This window comes from Opisthocomus hoazin, chromosome 19 (assembly GCF_030867145.1).
Source record: "Opisthocomus hoazin isolate bOpiHoa1 chromosome 19, bOpiHoa1.hap1, whole genome shotgun sequence".
NCBI lineage: Eukaryota > Metazoa > Chordata > Aves > Opisthocomiformes > Opisthocomidae > Opisthocomus > Opisthocomus hoazin.
In genome coordinates, this window is record NC_134432.1 from 6,752,140 (window position 1) to 6,773,818 (window position 21,679).

The following is a 21,679-nucleotide window of genomic DNA, read 5'->3' on the forward strand; positions in this document are numbered from 1 at the left end:
GCACTTCTTGAGCACAGGGGGAAAAATAAAAGATCAGAATGAAAGGGTGGCACAGCCGTTCTCCGCAGGAGTTGATACTGTTCTCCAAATGCAGCTGGCAAAGCTGTGTCTGAAAATTGCACATTATTGATTTATGGCTGAGTACAGCTCACAGAACAAACTACTTTCTTACACACAGACTGGATTAACGTACTTTTGCTACTGCTTCAGCTTCAGTGTGTGCTTCTGTGTTTAATCTGAGCGCCGCAGAGGGAGTGAAGCTGCTGTTTAATTCATTGCCGTGGGTAGAGTGGTGACACAAGATCTCGCTGCACTCGTGAGCGCACAGAGATCTGTTGCAATGACCCTTCCTGCTCAGACCCGGCTTGTTTTCCTTTCCTCAGAGGGAGACGTTGCTACGGCAGCTGGAGACGAATCAGCTGGATATTGATGCAACTTTGGAGGAGCTGTCAGTGCAGCAAGAGACAGAAGATCAAAACTACGAACTGTATGTCACTGAGCCATCTTTTCTAACTGTTTTGTTGCAGTCTAGGTGTCACAGGAATGTTGGGCAGCCCCAGCAGTGGCATGTGGCCAGACTGAAGGGTCCCACGAGGAACGTGTAGGGTTTCTTTGGATCTTGTGAAGTGTCACCTTTAAGTGGCAGCACCTGAAATAAAGCATGCACTTGGGGGTGCGTATGAAAGGGTCTGGTTCGTGACCTGTGGGAGGGCAGTGGAGGTGGAGCTGAGCAGCACACCTGGAGGCAGCACGTGCTGAGGGATTGGGGATAAGTTTGTTGCAGCCTCTGAAGCTGCAAGGGGCATTTTCTATCTCTCTGCTGCTCAGCACGCGAGCTGATTGCTCTGCTTCTAGCTATGCATTCCTGCATATTGTGTGTCTTATGAGAGGCAGAAGGTAATAGCAACAACATTGTTATCTTTTGTTCCCTTTGAATACTTCTGGACTCCTCAGCGCACTTCTGGTTGGAAATAGTGGCTGGTCCCTCCTGCCTCCCGTTTGTTCAGTGCCCTGTCTGTTTGCTTGCTGCTGGAAATGAGCGTTTGCCAGGTTTAGCCCTGCAAAGCCAGTATATCTGTAGCACACTGGACAGGAATCTCTTCAGATTTGTGTGTTACTGACAAATGTGTTCTGTGAGTTCCCATTGCAAGATCCTTCATTGCAGTGATGCGTGAGCCAGAAAAGCCACCCGAGAATGAATTTGAAAAAGATTTGATACAGGCAGCTTTATTTGGAAGTTGGAATCGATGATTATGAAATATTCATGCACAGCCATTTTGATGAGCGTTTTTCAGACCAAGTTTCAAGTTCTGTAACCTTGGTCGGTGTGTTTTCCCTTGAGAGCATTGAAATACCCCGTGTACACACAAAGCAGTACTGTTTCCAGAGTGTTCACCTCATTCCTTTCCTTAGGGACTGGTTAGTCTCCTCATGCCTCCAGCAATTCTCTTGATGTCCGTACTCAAAGGACTGGGCTGCGTGGGCTGTGCTGTCAGATTGTTTTGCAGTATTTTTATTTATACTGCAGCAGTAATGGGAAGATACTTAAAAGAATCAAGAGTTGACAGAGCTGTTCCAAACGTAACACCAGAAGATCTTGTTACTTAGTCACCTCTCACCCTTACACCAGCTTTAGCGTTTGCTGGACCCTCGTGTGTGCCAGCTCAGCTCGCAAATCCAGCAGAAAACTGTTTTCTGCCATGTCTGCTTCTGGGTTCATCGGGGTTGGGCTGGCTCCGAGAAGCATCTGCTTAACACCAGAGCTTACAGGAAGCAGCAGCAGTATGGCGCTGGCAGAGGTGGGGTGGCAAGGCCTCCTCGTTCCAGCGGTGGGTGTTTGCATCATCCCATCCAGTGCACCCACACCAGCATACACCATTTTATAATACTGGTGAGCTTCTGCTGCCAGAGAGCACCTTTTCTGGATACACACTCCTGCAGAAATACCGTGATTACTAAGGAGTGTCATTTGCAATGTGGTAGCATCCCGATTCCTAGGGCCAGGCTGGTCCCGTTGCTCTGGGCACTGCGCCCTAACAGGTCAAAAGGCACGTTCTTGCCTTTTGCAAGCTCAGAGGAGCTGTTGGTGCAGCCTGTGGTGGCCAGCGTTGCCTCCATAGAAGCCCCTGCATCATCTGCAGAAACTCCAAAGCCAGATAAACATTTGGCCCGCATGTCAGTGCCCTGCTGTTTTCCAAACCAGGTTGTGAGCACAGGAGGAACAGGAGACGGGCTGCGTGCACCTGCAGATGCCCACTGCCCAGCCGGGCAGAGCAGCCGCCCTTCTGCGCCGCAGGACAGCACACTGCAGCGAGGGGCTTGCACTGTGGGTGGCTAATTGCACTGTTAGGCTGCCTAATTGGCTTGACATGGCATGAGAAATACCTTAACCATGGTACCCGACAAAAGAGGAGCTGCTAAAATATTAAAAGCAAGACTTTTCTCTAGGATTCTGGTTTAGCAAATAATGCTATGCAGCTGGCCAACTTCTGCTTTCACTTCAGCTGCTGCATGTTTGTGTCTGTGTACTGAGGCCACTGTTCTTTGCTTTCAGAAAATAACACTTCTTTATAGAAAGGTCTTTAAAATATCCCTGGATGCTTCCTGGCTGGAGCCGCTGATCCCAAAACCACAGGGCTGTCTCATGTCTGAGTACTTTGATCACACTGACCGAAACAGAGTGCCATTTTAGGATTTGTGAGGTTTTTCTTTGCACCCCAGGCAGAAAGAGGGTCTGTTTCAGAGGCACCTCTCTGAAACAGATGGGCTGCAGAGGGCTTACTTCAGCCCCAGAGCTGGAAAGTATACTCTTCCTACATTCATTTTTTATCCCTGCAGGAGCTTTTCAGGCTTGAGTCCTTTAGCCAAAGTCCTGACTTAAGGAAATAACCACACTTATATGGGAGGGAACTCAGGTTTGAGTAAGGTTCCAATCCTTAGTAAACAGTTTAGGCTGGTGAGCAGCGTATCTGTGGACACAATGACAGTACATGCTGGGGATCAGAGCCTGCAGTTGTGAGACAGGTCTGCAGCGCTCGTTATTAGGGCTTGGGAAAGTCCTTGCGTCCATGCTTGTCAGATGCCCATCATTTTGGGCTTGTCCTGTTCAATGCGCTGCTTTGGCGGGTGTCAAAATGAGCGCCTGGGGCACTGTGCTCTGACACTGGCTGGTTGTGTACAGCACGTGCACTGGAGCAGTGCGAGTTGCTGAGCCTTGGCAGATGTGAAGCCCTTGTGTTGATTGCTTTGATTGAGACAGTGCTTGGAGTTCTGCTGTCGGTCACCAGGAACTGTGCAGCAAGGGGAGGTGTCTGCAGGCGCTTGGGGCCGCAGGCCATGGAGTAAAATCATGCCATAAAATCAGGCCATGGAGCAAGGCGAGGTGACAGTGCCAGGACATCTCGGTTATTTCATTCACCCCTGCGCACATCTAGTAGCTGCTCTGTCACAATGACTGATGCTGAATTCGGATCAGAGAACAGACAGAGCAGGAGAGCTCTTCCTCCTGCTGCGGCTGGGTACCCGAGGACAAAATGTCATGGCTCCAGGCGTGGATGGCAGGAGAACACAAGGTGGCACATGGTGCTGCCGCAGCCGCCCGGCGTCAGCCAGCCCATGGCCGCAGGGCTGGACTCTGCCTCCAAGAGACACGTTTGATGCTTCCAGCTCCTTCCCTGCGCTCAGTCTCCTCTCTGCCTGCCACACCTCCTGCTCTGGCGCTTTCCCTGGGGTTTCTCAGATTTTACGTCTTCAGTGCTGCTAAAAATACATTTCAGCCCTGTCTGAGTTCCTGAATTCTTAAAACAAACAGCAACGACTTTTTTTACTCTGTTCTGAATTTGTACTTAATTTGTTCCATTTTTCCATCTTTAATAGTAGCCAGCTTGTCTTCTGTCACAAAGAAAACTTTTTTATGTTCAGCGTGGCTGTTCCCTCACTGAATGGTGCACATGGAGAAGTAGTTTTTGGGAAATTGTGGATTTACCTAGGGATTAATGCAAGTTAGTCAAAAGGAATACTTGAGTTGTTCTTTGTGAGAAATCCCATCTTCTTTCACATTCAGTTTTGAGAAGCGCCAGGAAATTGTCTGCTGTAAACCACTGTGTGGTTGTTCGATTTGTAAGCAGGTGAAGTCCAGCTCCTTCACAGGAATTGTTCATTGGAAAGGAGTTTTCAAATCATTGTGCTTACGAGCTCTGACGCAAACTGTTAGTCAGACTTTGTGAAAATATATTCAAAGCAGTCGAACTTCAGATTGTCTGAGATCCTGTATGGTCCAAGCTACAGCTTTGGCAGCGGCAGGACCCATCCCAGGTTTGCCACGTGATGGCAGTCCTTCTGGGTCCCTTCCCGGCCGTGCCGTGTGGCTGTTGTCTGCGTTGTCAGGCGATCCTGGACAAATCCTGGCTAGCCAGGTGCTGCTGGCCAGGTGGGGAAGGTGGTGGACCATGACAGGCATTTGCACTCTCCCGATGAAGGCTGTTCTTTTGGAAGACACAGTCCCTGCATTAGACAGCTTTGTTCAGTACAAAGCCACTGATTGGGTTTTTGGGTTTTTGCTTGTTTGTTTTTTCCTCATTGATCACAGCTTGTAATTTTGCAGAGACCGTGGTGCTGAGTAACACCAGCACTGGCTGGCAGGAGGACCTGCTGCTCGAGCCGCTCTCCCATGTCTTCAGCTATATCGAAGTACAGGCCCGGAATCACGCTGGCTAAAGGCTGAATTACCAGTTAGGAAAGTAAAACCACTTCTGCTTTCTCTTCCCCTTGCCCCACCTTTATCGTTTCCGCTTGCTGTGAATCACTGTTGCCGTCAGACAGATCAGGAGCCAGCATGTAGCAGATGGGACTTTAGGTCATGGTTTTTGTGTGGGGCTGAATTACGAATTAATTGCAGCTAACCCTGTCGTCGTCAGTCTTGCTCGAGAAGTGGAGAACGTGGAGCATGTCCTGTATGTTGGGGGGGGGGTTCCTGCTGCATCTGTTTTGTGTCAAGTGGCAAACCTAGGAGCTCCTGGGGAGGGGCTGCACTCTCCAAGGCCTGGGCGGTGGGATTCAGCCCTGCTTGGCAAGTGGTTTCCCACTCGGGGACCTGGGCTTAGAGGGGAATCAGGCTCAGTACGCTTAATAAGCCCAAAACAAACATGTGGAAATCTAACCCCTCAGTAACCCCAGTTAAATTGATGTCACATGGCCAGTTAATCTTCATTTTCACAACTAATAAAATAACCCCAAAACATTTCTTGCCACATGAAATACATTTGAAAAATTGATCACAGCACGTTAGAACCAGGAGCCAAAAAGCTTCAGGCTGCTCCCGTCTTCAGTAGTAAATGAGCACGAGCGCTGACAATCTTAGGAACTGTAGGGCTAACAAGTCCTTTTGTGCTTTTTTTTGTTTGCTCTGGGAGCAGAGCAGCAGTAACCTCAGGTCCTGATGAATTTTTGTTCCTGCAGAGCATGTTCATCTTTAAAATTGCATGGAAGTCTCCTCTTGCGAGCAGGTCCAGCTGACAGTGAATTATTCAGGGCTTTTGAGGATGTGGACTTGTTACTTGGTCTGAAGTGGAGGGGTTGAGAGGCAAGCAAGGAGCCCGCGTGGGTGAGGACAGGTAGCCCATCTGGACTGGCATGGTGTGTAAATCCCAGCCAGAACAAGCGTGCTCAGGTCACAGTGTGAGTTCATCCTATGCGGTGATAGGACCTGGTCTACTACACCTAGTCTGGACACGAAGCTGTTTGTTTCACAGTAAGATTTTAAGTGAGTCCTTTTGCGAAGGACTGGGAAAATGATAGAACGAGGAACACAGCGGCCAGATTGTATAGAATATAAGAAAAACCAGACACGTGGCAGTTTTGGCCTGGTGTGTTCCCAAAACAGCCACACTTGTGCCGCTGAGGAGTGTGTGTAAAGCCAGAGAAAGCATTCATGCATTATGTAGTATTTTCAAAGTGTGGAGGATGCTGAGACACCTCCACCCTGGAAATTACTGAGAGCTTGCTGGCAACGCTTTCATGTATGCTGGTTTTCCACCCACCTCTTTCACGGAAGAAGATATGAGTATGAAAGCTCAGCAGAGCTGGTTTTATGCAGCTCCTGTAAAACCGATATCCATCCTTATTTCCCTGGTGTCATGGCACGCAGCACAGAGCTTGGCCCACGTGTGTGGTTGTTGGTGAGGAAGGTGACACGAGGCACACGTGCCACAGCTCTGCCTGCTGCTGCGCTGGGGTAAGAGCTGGTGTCATGCTGTCCCCAAATAAGCATTGTATCTTTCTCCTAAAAATAACTTGTTCTTGTGCCCTTGGTGTAAATGTAGGTGAGCGAGGCATAGGAGCAGGTGGAGAAGAAGCCTGTGTGTGTGTGTTACTCTCCAGACTAGCTGAGCTGGAGGGGAGGATGACACTCTTTAAACTTCAGTTATGTAGCATTTTTTCCCTCCAGCTCTTAGAATTCATGTGTTTCTGCAGGAGAAACAGGTGGCAGTCACAGCCCTCCCTCCCTCTGGAGCTGGCTGCTTGCCCGGAACAAAGCAGGTTGTTTCCAAAACGGGCAGCTTTGGTAGTACAAAGTACAATAAATCTTCAAATACCCTGGAATTGTAAAGAGTGTCCTGCATTTTGTTGGGTCCAGCTTTAAGTTCTCTTGGAGCTTCGTATTCTGTATCCTAAAATGACTATGTATGTACTCTGTGCGTGCTTCATGCAGGATCCTTGTTCCTTAGGCTTCAGCGTACGATCATCTTGTCCTACCTGATCCCACCCAGCTGCCCTGATGGTGGGACCCAGCGTCCTGATCAGAGACTCGGGTTGTTCGGTTCCGTTTTCGTGTCGCGTTGCTGATTTAGGTGCTTGCATAGGCAGTGGGAGAGCTCAGCCAGGAGAGCGAGCAGCGCTGGTGTCAGTACCTTGCGTGCTGGATGCCGCAGTGGCCGAGCTCGCAGGCCTTCCAGCCAGCATCGCTGTTGCTATAAACATGAACAGGGGCACGTGTAGATCCGCTGGGTTTAATCTCTCTTCACAGTTGGGAGGCAGGAGTCTTTAACCCTGGGTAGGGCTTGGGAGGAGGAGGAATGAGTACCACAAAGCAGAGCTTTTCAGCCATCCTGCCTTCGGCTCACCGGGAGCCCTGAGTCAAAGCCCAGAGGGGAGGGATGACACAAATTAGCACTCAGTGCTTCTGGCGAGGATCTGTGGAGCCACGCATCCTGTGCAGGCCGGTCTCGTGGATGGCTTTTTGGGCCACAGCAATTCACGTGGCTGTGTGGATTCAGAGCGTTTGCTTTGCTGGACAAGGGCTGAATTGCAGGTACCCCTGGTTTATCTTCTCCTCGCTACAGATGGGAGGGCTGCCATGAGGGGTGCTGCGTGGCAGGGCGTGTGTGGTGACCCCCTCCTCAGGAAAGGAGCGATGTGCAGTTGCTCGGCCCTGCAGCGCAGTGAGAGCGATGCACTGAGAATGCAATGTTCTGTTCTTGCAGCGTGTGCGATGCACCGTGCGCCTTCCCGGCAGACCTGCTGCAGTCTCCACGGAGCTCGGTGCAAGAGTTCATCTTCTTTCTGCTTTCCCTTTGGTGCATGACAAATGCGTGCAGCGTTTTCAGTGGAACGTGTTGTTGCACAGCTCACCCCAGCTACTCGTCCCCAGAGAGGGAGGATGCTGGAATGGATGCTCTGTCACATGCTCTGATCTCAGCTCTGCCAGGAGCTGGTTTTGTTGTAGCCAGTCTGCTGGGTGGGATAAGCACAGATGCCTTGCCTCAGATCCTGGTGGAAGCATCAGTGAGGCTGCCACAGTGTGGCACTGATTTCGGTGCCTTGACAGCGGTCTCGGGGGACAGGCCGTGTGACAGCCAGGCTCCTGTTCTGCTCCTCCCAGGCAGCGTTGTGTTTGCAGCCTTCAGTCCCATCTTCTGGAATGAGCGGGGCAGGTCCTTCCTAGCCATTCTGATGTGGTGAGCTTGGAGCAAGAACAGTTGTTTCCTAGCCCTTGAGGAGAGGACCGTTTCCTTTATGCTGTTGAATTTCTTCCCATTCCTGTTCTGCAGGATCATCCCGTTCTTTCTGTATCTTCTCCCTGCCCTCTTCTCTATTGATGCTGCCTCCCAGCCTGCAACCTCACGAGCCTTTCACTGGTCTCTGTGCCGCTTCGCTGAAGTGCTGAAATGCATCTCAAGGCTAATCCTTGAGGAACTCTACCAAGGATTTCTCTCCCAGCTAATACTGATTTTTAGTGCTGCCCATTATGTCCACTTGAGCCAGTTCCTTAGTTAGGAAGGTCTCCTGGTTTTCCAGTTCAAGGAACAGCTTCCTGGGGATGTTGTTCTGTAGGGCTCCAGCCACTGCTGGTCACAAAGTATGTTAGTTTGTTCCTTGAAAGTGTATCAGGTTGCTCCTTAAAATAGGAAGTGATATCTCAAGGGGGTTTAGAGTCTTTTAGGCCTTGCAGTTTGCTTTCTGCTTAGCAGTCGTTCCAGTGAAGGTGTCTGGCTCGAGTCCCTGAAGGACGAGGTTGTCCTCTGTGTGGGAGAGGAGTCTCTGTTTTGACATACTCGTTGCCTGCAGCACAGCCGAGTCAGCCTGTCTTGCCGAAGCAGCTGAAGCCAGAGCCTGTGTGCGTGGGTTCATTAGGCTTAATGAAAAAAGAGGCGAGACATGACATTTGCTAGGTTTTAGAATGATACTTCACTTTGGCTGTCCTCTTTATATCTCTCAGATGTGCTGCATGTATCAGATACTTATTTTGAGACCCTTTCATAGTCAGAGCCTGTCTTTCTGTGAGTGTTTCTTTGCATACAGCTTGTGAAAAGACTGCTAAGCAAATGGGCTGCAGCAGGATCAGGCTTGGTTTCCTTTTTGGAAAGGGTAGAGCATTTCACCCTCTGTAGCAGTACAGGCTTTAATGCTCTTCTAGTCAGGAATCCAGCCAGGACCACAACTTGCTTCAGCGCTTCTGCTGCTGGGCTCCACTGCCTCCCACGCACAGGGGGGTGTGCGAGGGGAGAGACAGCCTTGTGTCTCTGCACACTGCGCGAAGGATGATTGCAGTCAGTCCGCAGTGAGCCCTCTGCATAGCTCTTATCTTTTGACATTCAAGGATCCTCCTCTCAAATCCATTTTTGGGTGAAAGAAGAGGTTTTTATAGCTTTTGAGTTTTCTTGAACACTCTGATATCTTCTGCAGAATCTAAAAACGTGCCACTCTTGTAGCGCTTACTCCCTTAGAGACGTATGTCCAAGAACTGACTTAAGGTTGTGTTTCAAGCCCTGGCACATTGTTATAGCCTGTCTATCGAGGGAGTTCCCAGCAGCATTGCAAATACAGGTTTCATCCTGCAGTGCGAAGCAGGCTGGGATTCTCCACACCTCGATGCGAATCGGGTGAGTTTAGCTCACGTGGGTGAACAGGATTTATTGCGGCCCAAGGAGTCGCAGCATCATGGAAAGCAGACCCGTACCCTCCCAGCTCAGCACATCGCCAAAGCAGCCCAGCGTCGTGCTCAGTGCTCTGTTGAACATGTTTTCTCCATTCTTTATATTTGCAATTTGTCTTCCCTGCAGCTTCCTTGAAATGATGGAAGCCCGGAGTCGAGGACACACATCACCACTGACAACTAACGGGCAAAGCCCGTCCTCTGGCTCCCAGTCACCCATAGTACCTCCAAGCTCCACATCAACGGGCAGCTCCAGCCCTGGCACCCCACAGCCGCCGCAGCCGCTTTCCACAAGCTCCACCGTCTCTCCTGAGCCACCCCCGTCTTTTTCACCAGTGCCTGCACCCGAAGCCCAGCAGCCGCATGCACCTCCACCAGCCGCAGCCTCCCCAGCCCCTCCGGCTGCAGCCCCGCCGCCGAAGCGCAGCATTATTTCACGCCTGTTTGGGACGTCCCCTGCATCAGACCCCTCTCCTCCCCAGCCAGGTAGGTGCTGGAGTACAGTGTCTGGGCAGGGCGTCACCTTTCTGTTTTCCTTCCATTTTTCCTTGCAAGAAGCAAGACAGGTGTCTGAAGAACACAGGCCCTGTGTGTGTGCAGCGTGTGTCCAAGGAGAGCTGCGCTGTCGCTCTGTGTTTTTCTTCTGGTTGTCATTGTGGTTTGTCTCTGTGCTGGGCTTGGATGGGGACTGTGTCCAGCCAGCTGGGTGGTAGCTCTGGTGGGCTTCAGGAGCAGGGCACTGAGCGCCCAGGGGACGCTAATAATATGACTGTCAGCTTCTTAGCAGGACCACATGTGCCTCTTGAATAGCAAGAAAAATCATTAGAGAAGCTATTTGAAGCTCTGTCCTCATAGAAGTCTGGCAGCTCAAAGGGGCTCCTGTGTGTTAACGGAGAACAGCGGAGTGCTGGTTTTAAAGGTTATTCAGCCAGAAATGATCATGTAAGTCCAGGCTCTGCAGCGGATTCCCCTCTGGGGAAATACGCTCCTTCGGAGATGGTCTGGGGAGGAGGGCAGCCCGCCCTGACTGCTTCCTGAGCACCAGCACACAATGGAGCAGAGCAGCGCAGCGTTCGGTCCAAACCCCTGCCGGACAGAGTTGCAGGGCAGAGGCATCAGGGGTTTTGTTGCATGCCCTTTTACTGATCTGGACCTTAATTTGCCTGTCATATTCACTTTGTTTGCGAAGCTAACTGGAGCTGCAGAGCTGGCACTGCCTAAAAATCATTAGCATGACATAGTTTGAATCACCCTTTGGAAATACCTTCCCTCTCAAACTGTCAATCCCTAGAGCTCAACAGTACTCTCGAGACACCCACAGAAAGAAAGGAGGAGGTGCTGGGAACACGGTTTGCAGTTTCAGATGTTGAAATCTCTCAGTTTTAGATCTGCAGACAATGTTCTGCATTCTGAATCTGTTACCAGGTATGACACAGTGCACCCGTTTTGGTTTGTTGGTGACTCTTCCTACCCAGAAACAAACAAATGAAGAGGAGCAAATGTTAGAAACCCCTTGTCAATAAAAAAACTTTTATCATATTGATATGTAGAAAAAAGACACGTGGTCTACTACTAGCATTACAGTCTTTGGGGTTTGGTTTTTTTTCTTCTTCTTTTTTTAAACCTGTCACTTAGTTTGAGAACTGTTTTAGGTGTGTGGCCTGCAGTTCTGGTATCTCAAGGGTGCTTTTTAGGAGGGTTGCAAAAGGCAGCTAGGAAAAGCTGATCTGTCGGTGGTACTGGGTTTATGTAGCATGCCAAGGGTCTGCACCTCTACTGGAACGTACCTAGGGACTAGGTAACTGGAAGGCAGTCGAAAAATCACTGTCACAAAGTAATACTTGTTTTTTATGGGAGCTGCTATGTAAGCTTTCCCTTGAAGTCTTGCAGTAGTAATTCTTTTGGCTGTGTTTTTTCTGACACCAACGCTACTCTGTGGCATTAGTAATAGTGTTATTTGCATGCAAAAGTGATCTGAAAGCTGTACTACTAGAGCAAAATCTAGAAAAAAATACAGAAATCTTGTTCACCCAAAAGAAAAGAGCCTAGATGTGAAGTGCAGTCTGGGCAGAAGAAAAAGGTTGAATATTGCAAATTCTGAAAAGGTTAATCGCTTTAGACTTCTTGGTTATGCTAATTTAATGAGATTTCATCCTGATACCTTGAAGATGGGTAACAGTGTCTCTACAGATAAGCTATATTAAAGCGAGTCTGTATTTGCAGTAGCTCGAGCTTTTGGTTACACAGGGCATCTGAAAGCACAGCATGAAAAATCCTGCGTTTGACTGTTACAGTTGAAAAAGCAAGAGGAGATGAGTGGGTGAACTGAACAGTCTGGAAAAGGTAAGGGAGTAACACAGGGACATCACACAGAAGCGGTGCACACAGCACAGGTGTAAAATCTGGCTGTGGTGTAGCCAGTCGTAGCGTTCGCTGTAGAGCAGAGTCAGCTGTCGTGCGAGAGAGCTTTTTAGACTGTTGAAGAGCCTGGGTCAGCCTGGTGCACTTTAAACCACAGCATCCGTGTGTGGTCTGTGAATGCCTTCACGCAAGATTCTGGCCTGGGCTGAGTATCCTGTTCGTAACCTTCCTCTCCCCTCGCTGTGTAGCCAAGGTCCTGCTTCGTGGCTGCTGCTGCTCTCGGCAGGATGGATCTGTAAAAAGCAAATGTCTGTCTTGCTTGTGGTGAACACTGTGTTTTAACAACTCCTGTTGCTAATGCAGATCCTGCTGCTGCCACTCCTCCTCCCCACCCTGAAGCCCCTGCAAAAGTACAGAGCGTGGAGGACTTTGTTCCTGATGACAGCCTGGACCACAGCTTTCTAGAAGACCCAGCCCCGCGGAAGGACAAAGGGAAACCACAAACTAAACACCGCCTCGATAGTGAAAGGTAAGGAAAGGAGGATGGAGAGAGGGTGAGACAGGGACATACCTGGATATACAGTCTGAACGGCGAGTCAGGGCTGGCTGACCTGTTGCAGCTGTGCAGAAGGTGGTTGCAGAGCAAGTAGCTGCCCCTAAGCCTTTCTGGCTGTGGTATAGCCAGTCGTAGCATTCACTGTCTCCCATTTAATGATACACACTGCTCCCTAGGAATGAGGAACACCAGTGAAAACTAGTTGTCACCTTCCTGGTTTTGCTGTCTTGCTTTCATACTCCGTGTTAAAGCCACTGGATTGCTTTGGGTCAGGAAGGGATTCCCCTTCTGGCCAAATGAGCTGAAACATTGGAGATATTTTCCCTGTGGAACACAGTGCACTTTGCAGGGATGTTAGATTTTGCCTAATGAAGACTTTCCTGCTGCAGAGACCCAGAGCATGGCCAGGCTCCTTCGTGGCCTGGTGCTGCTATTCCTGAGGCATTATAAAGGGGTTTGTGTTTGCTGGAGGACACCTGGGAACACTCCATGGCTCGATGGGATTTGGGAAGGAAGGATGGAGAGGGTCGTGCTCCCTTGGGGGTGTCACTGCATGCTTGCCTGCAGATTCCAGAAAAGTCTTAGGGGTGACTTTCGTTGTCCATTTCTGGCGTTGCTTCCCAGAATTTTCTCTCTAAATTGGAGAGATATGGATTTGATGGGTGGGCTGTTCGGTGGATGAGGAATTGGCTGGGTGGTCACATCCAGAGAGTAGTGGTCAAGGGCTCAGTGTCCAGACGGAGATCAGTGATGAGTGGTGTCCCTCAGGGGTCCATACTGGGACCAGTACTGTTGAATGTCTTCATCAGTGACACAGACAGCGAGATCGAGTGCAGCCTCAGCAAGTTTGCAGGTGACACCGCGCTGAGTGGTGCGGCCGACACCTGAGGGAGGGGATGCCATCCAGAGGGACCCGGACGGGCTGCAGAGCTGGGGCTGTGGGAACCTCGTGAGGTTCAACAAGGCCAAGTGCAGGGTCCTGCATCGGGGTCGGGGCAACCCCGGTAACAAGACAGGCTGGGGGTGAAGGGACAGAGAGCAGCCCTGCGGGGAGGGACTGGGGGAACTGGGGGGTAAAAGCTGGGCGTGACCCCGCAGTGTGCGCTGGCAGCCCAGCAGGCCGACCGTGCCCTGGGCTGCATCCCCAGCAGCGTGGGCACAGGGCGAGGGAGGGGGTTCTGCCCCTCTGCCCCGCTCTGCTGAGCCCCCCCAGGAGCCCTGCGTCCAGCTCTGGAGCCCTCAGCACAGGACAGAGCTGGAGCTGTGGGAGCGGGGCCAGAGGAGGCCCCAGCAATGATCCGAGGGCTGGAACCCCTCTGCTGGGAGGAAAGGCTGGGAGAGCTGGGGCTGCTCAGCCTGGGGAGGAGAAGGCTGCGGGGAGACCCTAGAGCAGCTGCCAGGGCTTCAAGGGAGCTTGTGGGAAAGGTGGAGACGGGCTTTTTAGCAGGGCCTGTAGTGATAGCACAGGGGGTGATGGCTTTAAACTAAGGGAGGGGAGCTTCAGACTGGATGTGAGGAAGAAATGTTTTACGCTGAGGGTGATGAAACCCTGGCACAGGCTGCCCAGAGAGGTGGGAGATGCCCCATCCCTGGGAACATCCCAGGCCAGGTTGGATGGGGCTCTGAGCAGCCTGGTCTGGCTGAAGATGTCCCTGCTCACTGCAGGGGGGTTGGGCTGGGTGGCCGCTAAAGGTCCCTTCCAACCCAAACCAGTCTGTGATTCTGTGATTGTAGAATTCTGTCCTCCAAACGGCAGAGCTGTGCTTATGCTGTAGGCTGGATTTTCTTTTTTTTTTTTTTTTTCCTTTTCTGTTTCTTGTTTTCCTGGCTTTGATGTTTTTAACCTAAAAAAGGGGAAAGGGATTGTCTGTACTGAGGTGCTCAGACAGGAGGATGTGCAGCAAGCTGTCTGAAAGCAGACTGTCACTTAAGAGGTGACCCAAGCATACTCACAGGCTCAGCATCCCTCTGCTTAGAATAGTCCTTGCTTGCTACCTCTTGTCATTAACACTGGATTAACCAGGAGAGTAATTAAACGCTGATACAGCTTGTCTGTGGATGTGATGGATTCTGTGTCTTTTGATATCCTTGTCATGATGCAGTGTTCTCTAATTCAACCACAACAGCTTCAAATCAATGCTGTGTGTGAGGCTCGGTGCCTGTCTAATGCAGGTCAGCCTGAATCATCATCCCTTGCGATGGCAGAACACGTGGATGTTTTATTAAAAAAAAAAAAAAAGGAAAGAAAGGAAAAAAAAAGTGGTGGTTGCTAGAAGTATGCTCGCCTACAAAGCGTCTTGCTCACAGCTGTGGCTTAGCTGGGATATTTTTCTGCGTTTAACAAGGAAATGTCAGGAGAGCCAAGCCTGAGCTTCCTGGTTTTTGCTGAAGGCCTGGGTCCTGGAGCACCCTTAGAGCTCTTTAGCTGCAGTTCTTGCTGTGGGTAGGACGTTGGATGTTTAGCAAAGGCTTCTCTTCTCCAGAACGGCAGTCGTTGGAAGCAAATAGGTGTTAAAAAAAAAAAAAGCCAAACATCTCCAACAGTGGTGCGAGAGCCCTGCTCCTTGGTTGTGAGGCTGTCGTGTTCTTGGCTGATGTGATGCACTTCTGCACGCTGTCCCCAGTCTTGGTAGCCTTCCAGTGCATATGGGCTGGTGGGGGCAGAGAGAGAGACGCCTTTGGCCTTTCACAGAGCACAGAGAGGACGCTCGTTCACAGCTTTGTCCTTTGATGGCAGTGGGAACCATCTGCAGTTAGAACAGCTCTGTTTGCCTAGGAGAAGACCTTGCAGCGTATCCCTGCAAATTCAGATGCTCATTATTTCTGTGTAGCTTGGCATCCACGTATTGCTCTGGTTTCTTCTGTAGTTCACAGTTTTCTCAGTGATCTGGCAATTTTACCTGCAGTTTCTTGCCAAAAAGGGTCTACCACAGTAAGCCAGATGTGCTGAAATTCGGAGATGTAGATATGGTTCTGACCATCACCTGCAATAACTGATCTCCTTCAGGGTGCCAGTTACAACCCCATGATGCCCAGGAGCAACATAGGAGTTCTGTAAGCACCATCCCTAATAATCAGCTTCTACTGCAGTGAGTAGGTTGTTGTAGTTACAGCAAAATCTACTGCTGCAGAAATTTATCTCTGACAAAACAGAAGTTCTCCTGTGAAACCACTCCAACCTAATGGATATTTTATTGGTTTTAAAAAATGTAATACTGGAAGCTGTTTTCCCTTTGCATCTGAGTGAGGAACAAAGTCTGAGAACCTACTAGAGACATGCTTTCAAGTCTCCTGAACATTTTTAAGCAGATATGTGAGTGTTAACCTTATGCAGCTTGCCGGCATTTCTGCTGGGTGTGCTGTGACCAAGTGTAAGCTCTGAAACTGAAGAGCCATTGAAGATGAGGCAGAAGAATGGGCTGTGTGTTGACAATTTGTAGAGTTATTTCTCATACCCAAATAAGAGGAGTCGCCTGGCTGTCCATGAGAAAGAGTCTTGCAGTTAGCTCATGTGAGAACGCCTTAGTGCACGGTGCGTTTCACGTGGGAAGCAGAGTGTTACATTCACAGACTCACGGAATGGCTGAGGTTGGAAGGCGCCTCTGGAGGTCATCTGGTCCAGCCACTGTGCTCAACGAGGGCCACCCCGAGCTGGTCGCCCAGGACCATGTCTAGATGGCTTTTGAATATCTCCGTGGATGGAGACTCCATAACCTCTCTGGCAACCTGTGCCAGTGCTCGGTCACCCTCGCAGTGGAATAAAGCGTTCATATGATGTTCACAGGGAACCACCTGTGTTTCAGTTTGTGCCCCTTGCCTCTTGTCCTGTCATTGGGCAGCACTGAAAAGAGCCTGGCTCCAACATCTTTGCGCTCTCCTTCAGGTATTTAAATTGATTGATAAGGTCCCCCCAAGGCTTCTCTTCTCTGGGCTGAGCAGTCCCAGCCCTCATGTGAGAGAACCTTTCATCACGTGAGAGATTCTTCAGTCACTTAATCATCTTCATTGCCCTTCATTGGACTCTCTCCAGTATACTCATGTCTCTCTCCAACTGAGGAGCACCCCGAACTGGACACAGCATTCCAGGTGTGGCCTCACCAGTGCTGAGCAGAGGGGAAGGATCACCCCCCTCAGCCTGCTGGCAATACTTTGCCTAATGCAGCCCAGGACACCATTAGCTTTCTTTGCGGCAGGGGCACCTCGCTGACTTAGGTTCAACTTGGCATCCACTAAGACCCCCAGGCCCTCTTCTGCCAAGCTGGGTGGCCCCCAGCATGTGTTGATGCATAGGGTTGTTCCTCCCCAGGTGCAGGACTTTGCACTTCCCCTTGTTGAACTTCAGGAGGTTCCTGTCAGCCCGTGTCTCCAGCCTGACCAGGTCCTTCTGGGTGGCAGCGTGACCCTCGGGCACATCAGTCACTCCTCCCGGTTTGGGGTCATCTGCAGACTTGCTGAGGGTACACCCTGCCCCATCATCCAATTCATAACTGAAGATGGTGAACAGGACTGGGGCCTGTATTGACCCCTGGGTTACACCACTAGTTACTGGTCTCCAGCTGGACTTCATGCCACTGTTCACCATCCTCTGGGCCTGGCCGGTCAGCTGGTTTTCCATCCACCTCTGTCTGCTCATCCAGCCTGTACATCAACAGCTTCTCTATGGGGGTCTTACGGGAAGACAGTGTCAAAGACCTTACTGAGGTCCAGGTATCCACTGCTCTCCTCTCATCTACCAGGCCAGTTATTACATCGTAGGCTTTTATCAAGTTGATCAAGCATGACTTGCCCTTGGTAAATCCATGCAGACTGCTGATGATTTTCGTGTCATTCATGAGCTGGAAATAGTTTGCAGGATTAGCTGCTGCATCACTTTCTCAGGGATTGAAGTGGGGCTGATTGGGCTGTACTTCTCTGGGTCCTTCTCATGCTTCACGAAGATGGGAGTGGCATTTGTTTTCCTCTTCAGGGAAGTCTTCAGGCACTTCTCCCGTTCGTCATGACTGAGCAAATATTATCAAGAGTGGCCTTGTAATGACACCTGCCAGCTGCCTCAGCACTCATGGGAGGAGGGACTCCTGCACTCCAGGAACCTCGGGGATTGCTGATGTCTTGCTGCCTTGTCCCAGCAGCAGACTGAGGGTGGTTGAAGTCCCTGAGGACCAGGGCCTGCGAACATGAGGCTGCTCCTGTCGTTTTACAGAGGGCCTGACCCACTTGTTTCTCCTGGTCGGACAGCCTGTAGCAGACACCCACTGTAGTGTCAGCTTTGCCTGTCCTCTATTGAATCCTCACCCATAAGCTCTCAGCAGGCTCCTCATCCATCCCCAGGCAGCCCTCCATGCGCTCCAGCTGCACTCTGACATAGAGGACAACTCCTCAAGGGGAGGGGGAAGGTCTTGTTCTCCTTGTTGGGAGCAGGATGTTATGCCGTGTAACTGAACTGCTTCCTGAACTCAGGGGTGTGTTTGCTTCCGTTTGTAAGAACTTCTTTGCTTTTCCTTGCTGAGCTTTAGAAAGAGATTGCAAAGTCTGGTATTTCTTCTGCGTTTTAGTGACGTAGGGAATTCTTGATTTTTTTGCAGTGATGTCATGTGAACATCTCCCATTCCCTACTCCATAATGTCTCTGAACAGTGGAGCGAGAGCTGACATGGAGCAGTAATGTTAGAAAAACACACTTTTTTTTCCCCTGAAGCGTGCTAGCAGTGAGGAACGTGCTCGTGCCTGTGGAACGAGGCTGCTCTTGCCGAAAGATCGGACTGCTGCCGAGACTTTCAGCACTTACTGACGTCTCTTGGTGTTGCTGCAGCTAAATCCCAGCACAGATCTACGGAGATTAATGGAGTCCTGGGTTATGTTTGATGGCACATTGTACTTCTCTAGCTTGCAATAAAGAGAACTTCCCAAATCAGTTTCCTTACTGGTTAATTAGGAAGGCGTTCAGTCTCCCAGTTTGCTGTTTCAGAAATTAATGTGCTGCTCTTTAGCCTGATGCCCTGAGCCAGTGCGTACGTGACTGCACCGGAGGAGCTAATCTGGCTCCAGACAGGCTCCCCTCTCCCCTCCTGCTGGGTCAGGCTGGCCCAGGCCCGTGGTGGGCCCTAGGTGTCTGAAAGTGAGTTTCTGCTCTGTCTTCTCAGCACCACTACACATTTATCTTAAACATTGATTAGGTTTCCTTGTCCTTACATCTGAAGGGCTTTGAACAGGTTCTTTGCTTTTATGCCATCTGTTATTTATACAGTGGTACCCAGCTGCTCTAGACCAAGGGAGGGAAGCCGAGGACACTGTTTGGTTCACACTAGAAGACCCCTGTCTTCTAGAATATAGTCATATATGTGATTCCCTCAGCTCATCTGCTTGATTAGAGTTTGGGGTTTTCCTCTTTTCCTCGCCCCAGAAAATGATGTGGCAGGAGGATTCTGCTGGCCGCACAGCAGGGCTGGTGGAACGCGGTCGGTCCAGGTTGGAGACTGCGTGCTCAGGTTGCAGCAGGATTTGTTTTGTCATCAGCAGCCGTTCTGTGTCCACGGAGGAAACCCTGATGCGCTCTTTGATCAGTAGCTCCGACGCAGACCTCGGCGAGCGTAGTCGGTTTTGGTGGGTACCTGCGCCTGCGAACGCGTTGGCTCAGTGCTATCGCAGGCTTGGCAGCGCGTCAGGTGTTGGAGAGAGTGGTGCAATGTGCTTGGGTTTGCGTGCTCTGAATTCCTTCCAGCTGGAACTTCAGGACCACAAGCTGATACTAATTTTGCATTGTCAGACCTTGTTTATACTGCAGCAGTGATTTTCCTGACGTATATTCACTCCGTTGCTTTGCTCTTCAGCCGTCGCTCGACAATTTGTGTGGAAGTTATAGATGGAGGCAGTGCAAAGGGAGATGACCCACTTTGTGTGGGCGTGTGTACACACGTGGATGGTCTGTTCGGACTGGGAGTGCTTTAAAGGCTGCAAGTCTTGTATAGTGTGCAGCAGGAGGACAGTGGCAGCAATGTCTGAAGAGTCCCTGTGCTTAATAGAGCAGTGATCTGTTAAAGAAATGCAGTGTCACTACTTCAGAAGAATATCCTGCCATTTCTAGATGCAGCTCCATTTTCTTTTCAGCGCATTTCAAGAGGAAACCCTGCCAGTGCTTCGCAGACCTCAGAAATCACTCACTTGTAATTCCTCCAGCCTTGGAGGCTGTTTTGGGCACCGCTTTTCTTCTCCTTTGTGTGGAATGGGCTGTTTGCCTCCTTTCTGGCGTGGTATGAGAGCAGCAGTGTTAGTGGTGAAGGGGCTCTTCAGAAGCCTGCCTCTGCTTAGCTGGGAGCTGTGCTGCGAGTCCTGAAAGCAGCGGGATCCACACCAAAAGCAGCAGGAGGGACTGGGCGTTAGCACCGAGCTTGGCTCTCTAACCCAGACAGGCACTAACTGTGACCGCCTGCACTGTGCTGCACTGGTTGTGGTAAGCGTGGTGTCCCGTATGTCACAAACAACGCCATTATCCGGTGCCAGGTGTACTAATTCTGTAAAACTAATTTGTAAACCAGTAGCTAGCCTTAAGAAGAGCCAGAATGAGGAGGACGATCAGCCGGACTGCGTTAGGGCCTCAGCATCTCCCGTCCCATCAGCACGCCATCTTACACTGTCTCTTCCAGTGCTGACCGTGTGCTAGCGACTGGGAACGCCACCTTCTTCCAGATTAAGGATTTTAGGGTTTTGTGATTCCTGTTGTGCCTCTAAAATCTAATCTGTTCCAAGCTATAATAATTTTTATTGTCACTGCTTAAAAATGAAGGCTGTGTTGGTACGATCCATATCAAGTCATTAAAAGGGCAGTGACCGCTGTGTATGGTAGGTTGTCAAGAAGGGACTGGATATCTGCTGCAGATAAAGCAAATAGAATGAGGAAAGGTAATGCAAAGGCTTGTCAGCCAAGACTGGGGAAATACCTGTATTCCTGACGTGAGCAAATCCTTCAGCAAGCGTTAAAATTGTGGAGTCCTGCGGGCATTCAGACAAGAATCCTCAGCTGGTAATTTCGGCCGCGACTCTCTCTATCAGAAATCCTCTGAACACAAAACTGTGTTACATCCAGGGAGTCTGACAGACTCCTAGCTCTAAAAGTATGTCCTTAGGTTAATTTAATTTGGGGAATGTTAAAGCATGGTTCTGGTGTCTGGATAGCTGCCTGCTTCAGGGAGCACCAGAGAAACAGAAATAATTCCAGGAAACTAATAGCGGCAAGTGAATTCCCATAGTAGTGGCAGTGTGTGATCAGGTTTAATTACAGGATGTGGGGATTAAGGGAGGCAGTTCCCACGGTTTAATTGGCTGATCCTTGCATGTTGGACCAGAGATGTTCTGACAGAGCTGAAGCAGCAGGCCACTCCATAGCACCGAGGCTCACCTTTTCCAGCCACTTATTTTCTGCTTGGGCGGTAGCAGCCGCTGTGTGCCACATCCCTCTGCGGCCCCTTCTGTACAGGGCTTGTGCTACTGCTGCACCCGCAGGGCACAGGTCCAGCCGAACGGGGCAGCGGCTGGGCAGCATGCGGGGCAAGCCTGGCAGCGCAGCTGCCCCGGGCTGAGCGATGTCGACCCTGAAGTTGGCCGGAAAAGCCAGGCGAGCGGCAGTCTGCTTCCAAGCGCAGGCACGGCTGCCCTAGCACATCCTGGGGGTGCTGTGTCTGATCATTATCTGTCTCGCAGTGATGGAGAGGCACCCGGGGGGAACCCCATGGTGGCAGGTTTCCAAGATGACCTGGACCTGGATGACAAAATCCCCAGCAGACCCATGCTGACAGCAGAACGGGTGCCCAGCAAGAACATCACCCTCTCCAGCGAGGAGGAGGAAGAGGAGGAGGTGAAGGACTCCAAGGTTGTACTCATACCTGATGAAGACGTCAGCTCAGAGCAGGAAAAAAAAAGGTACAAAGAACAGCCTGAGGTGTAGGGCTGTGCTGGCAAACTGGGGCCTCTTCTCGGTCCTCCCACTGACTTCTGTGCGGCCTCTGGGAGATCTTGGTGTCTCTGTTGGCCTGTTCCCTCAGCTGTGAGCTGGGGCTGTATTTACTTTAAGAGTGGCTGCTTTGTGCAGTGTTTTCTGCACCGCTTCTAGGCAACGTGGCTTTGAGCACCGAGCTCATGTGGTCACCGGTGCGTGTCTGCTTGGGAATGGGCCCAGCCTCTTTCTCCAGTTTGGACAAGAGGCTGCAATGAGCTCCTGAACGTCTGTTTGTAGTGGTGTGAGGAGGACAGAGGAGTCGAGTCTTGTGGTGAGGGGAGTGGAAGTCATTCACCACACCCTGTGCTGCAGAACGATGAACTGGGTTACGTTCTCCACAT

General features: G+C 50.6%; 1 protein-coding gene across 2 annotated transcripts in view; it reads left to right on the forward strand.

The window, feature by feature from the left end:
* The window catches only part of RABL6 (RAB, member RAS oncogene family like 6), a 57,019-nt gene that overhangs the window by 28,228 nt on the left and 7,112 nt on the right, over nt 1-21,679 (forward strand). For both annotated transcript variants that reach the window (XM_075439363.1, XM_075439364.1), the window contains 4 exons: nt 384-487; nt 9,561-9,919; nt 12,158-12,323; nt 21,044-21,262. In XM_075439363.1, the coding sequence (XP_075295478.1) occupies nt 384-487; nt 9,561-9,919; nt 12,158-12,323; nt 21,044-21,262 (848 nt within the window). The remainder of the gene's footprint in view (nt 1-383; nt 488-9,560; nt 9,920-12,157; nt 12,324-21,043; nt 21,263-21,679) is intronic.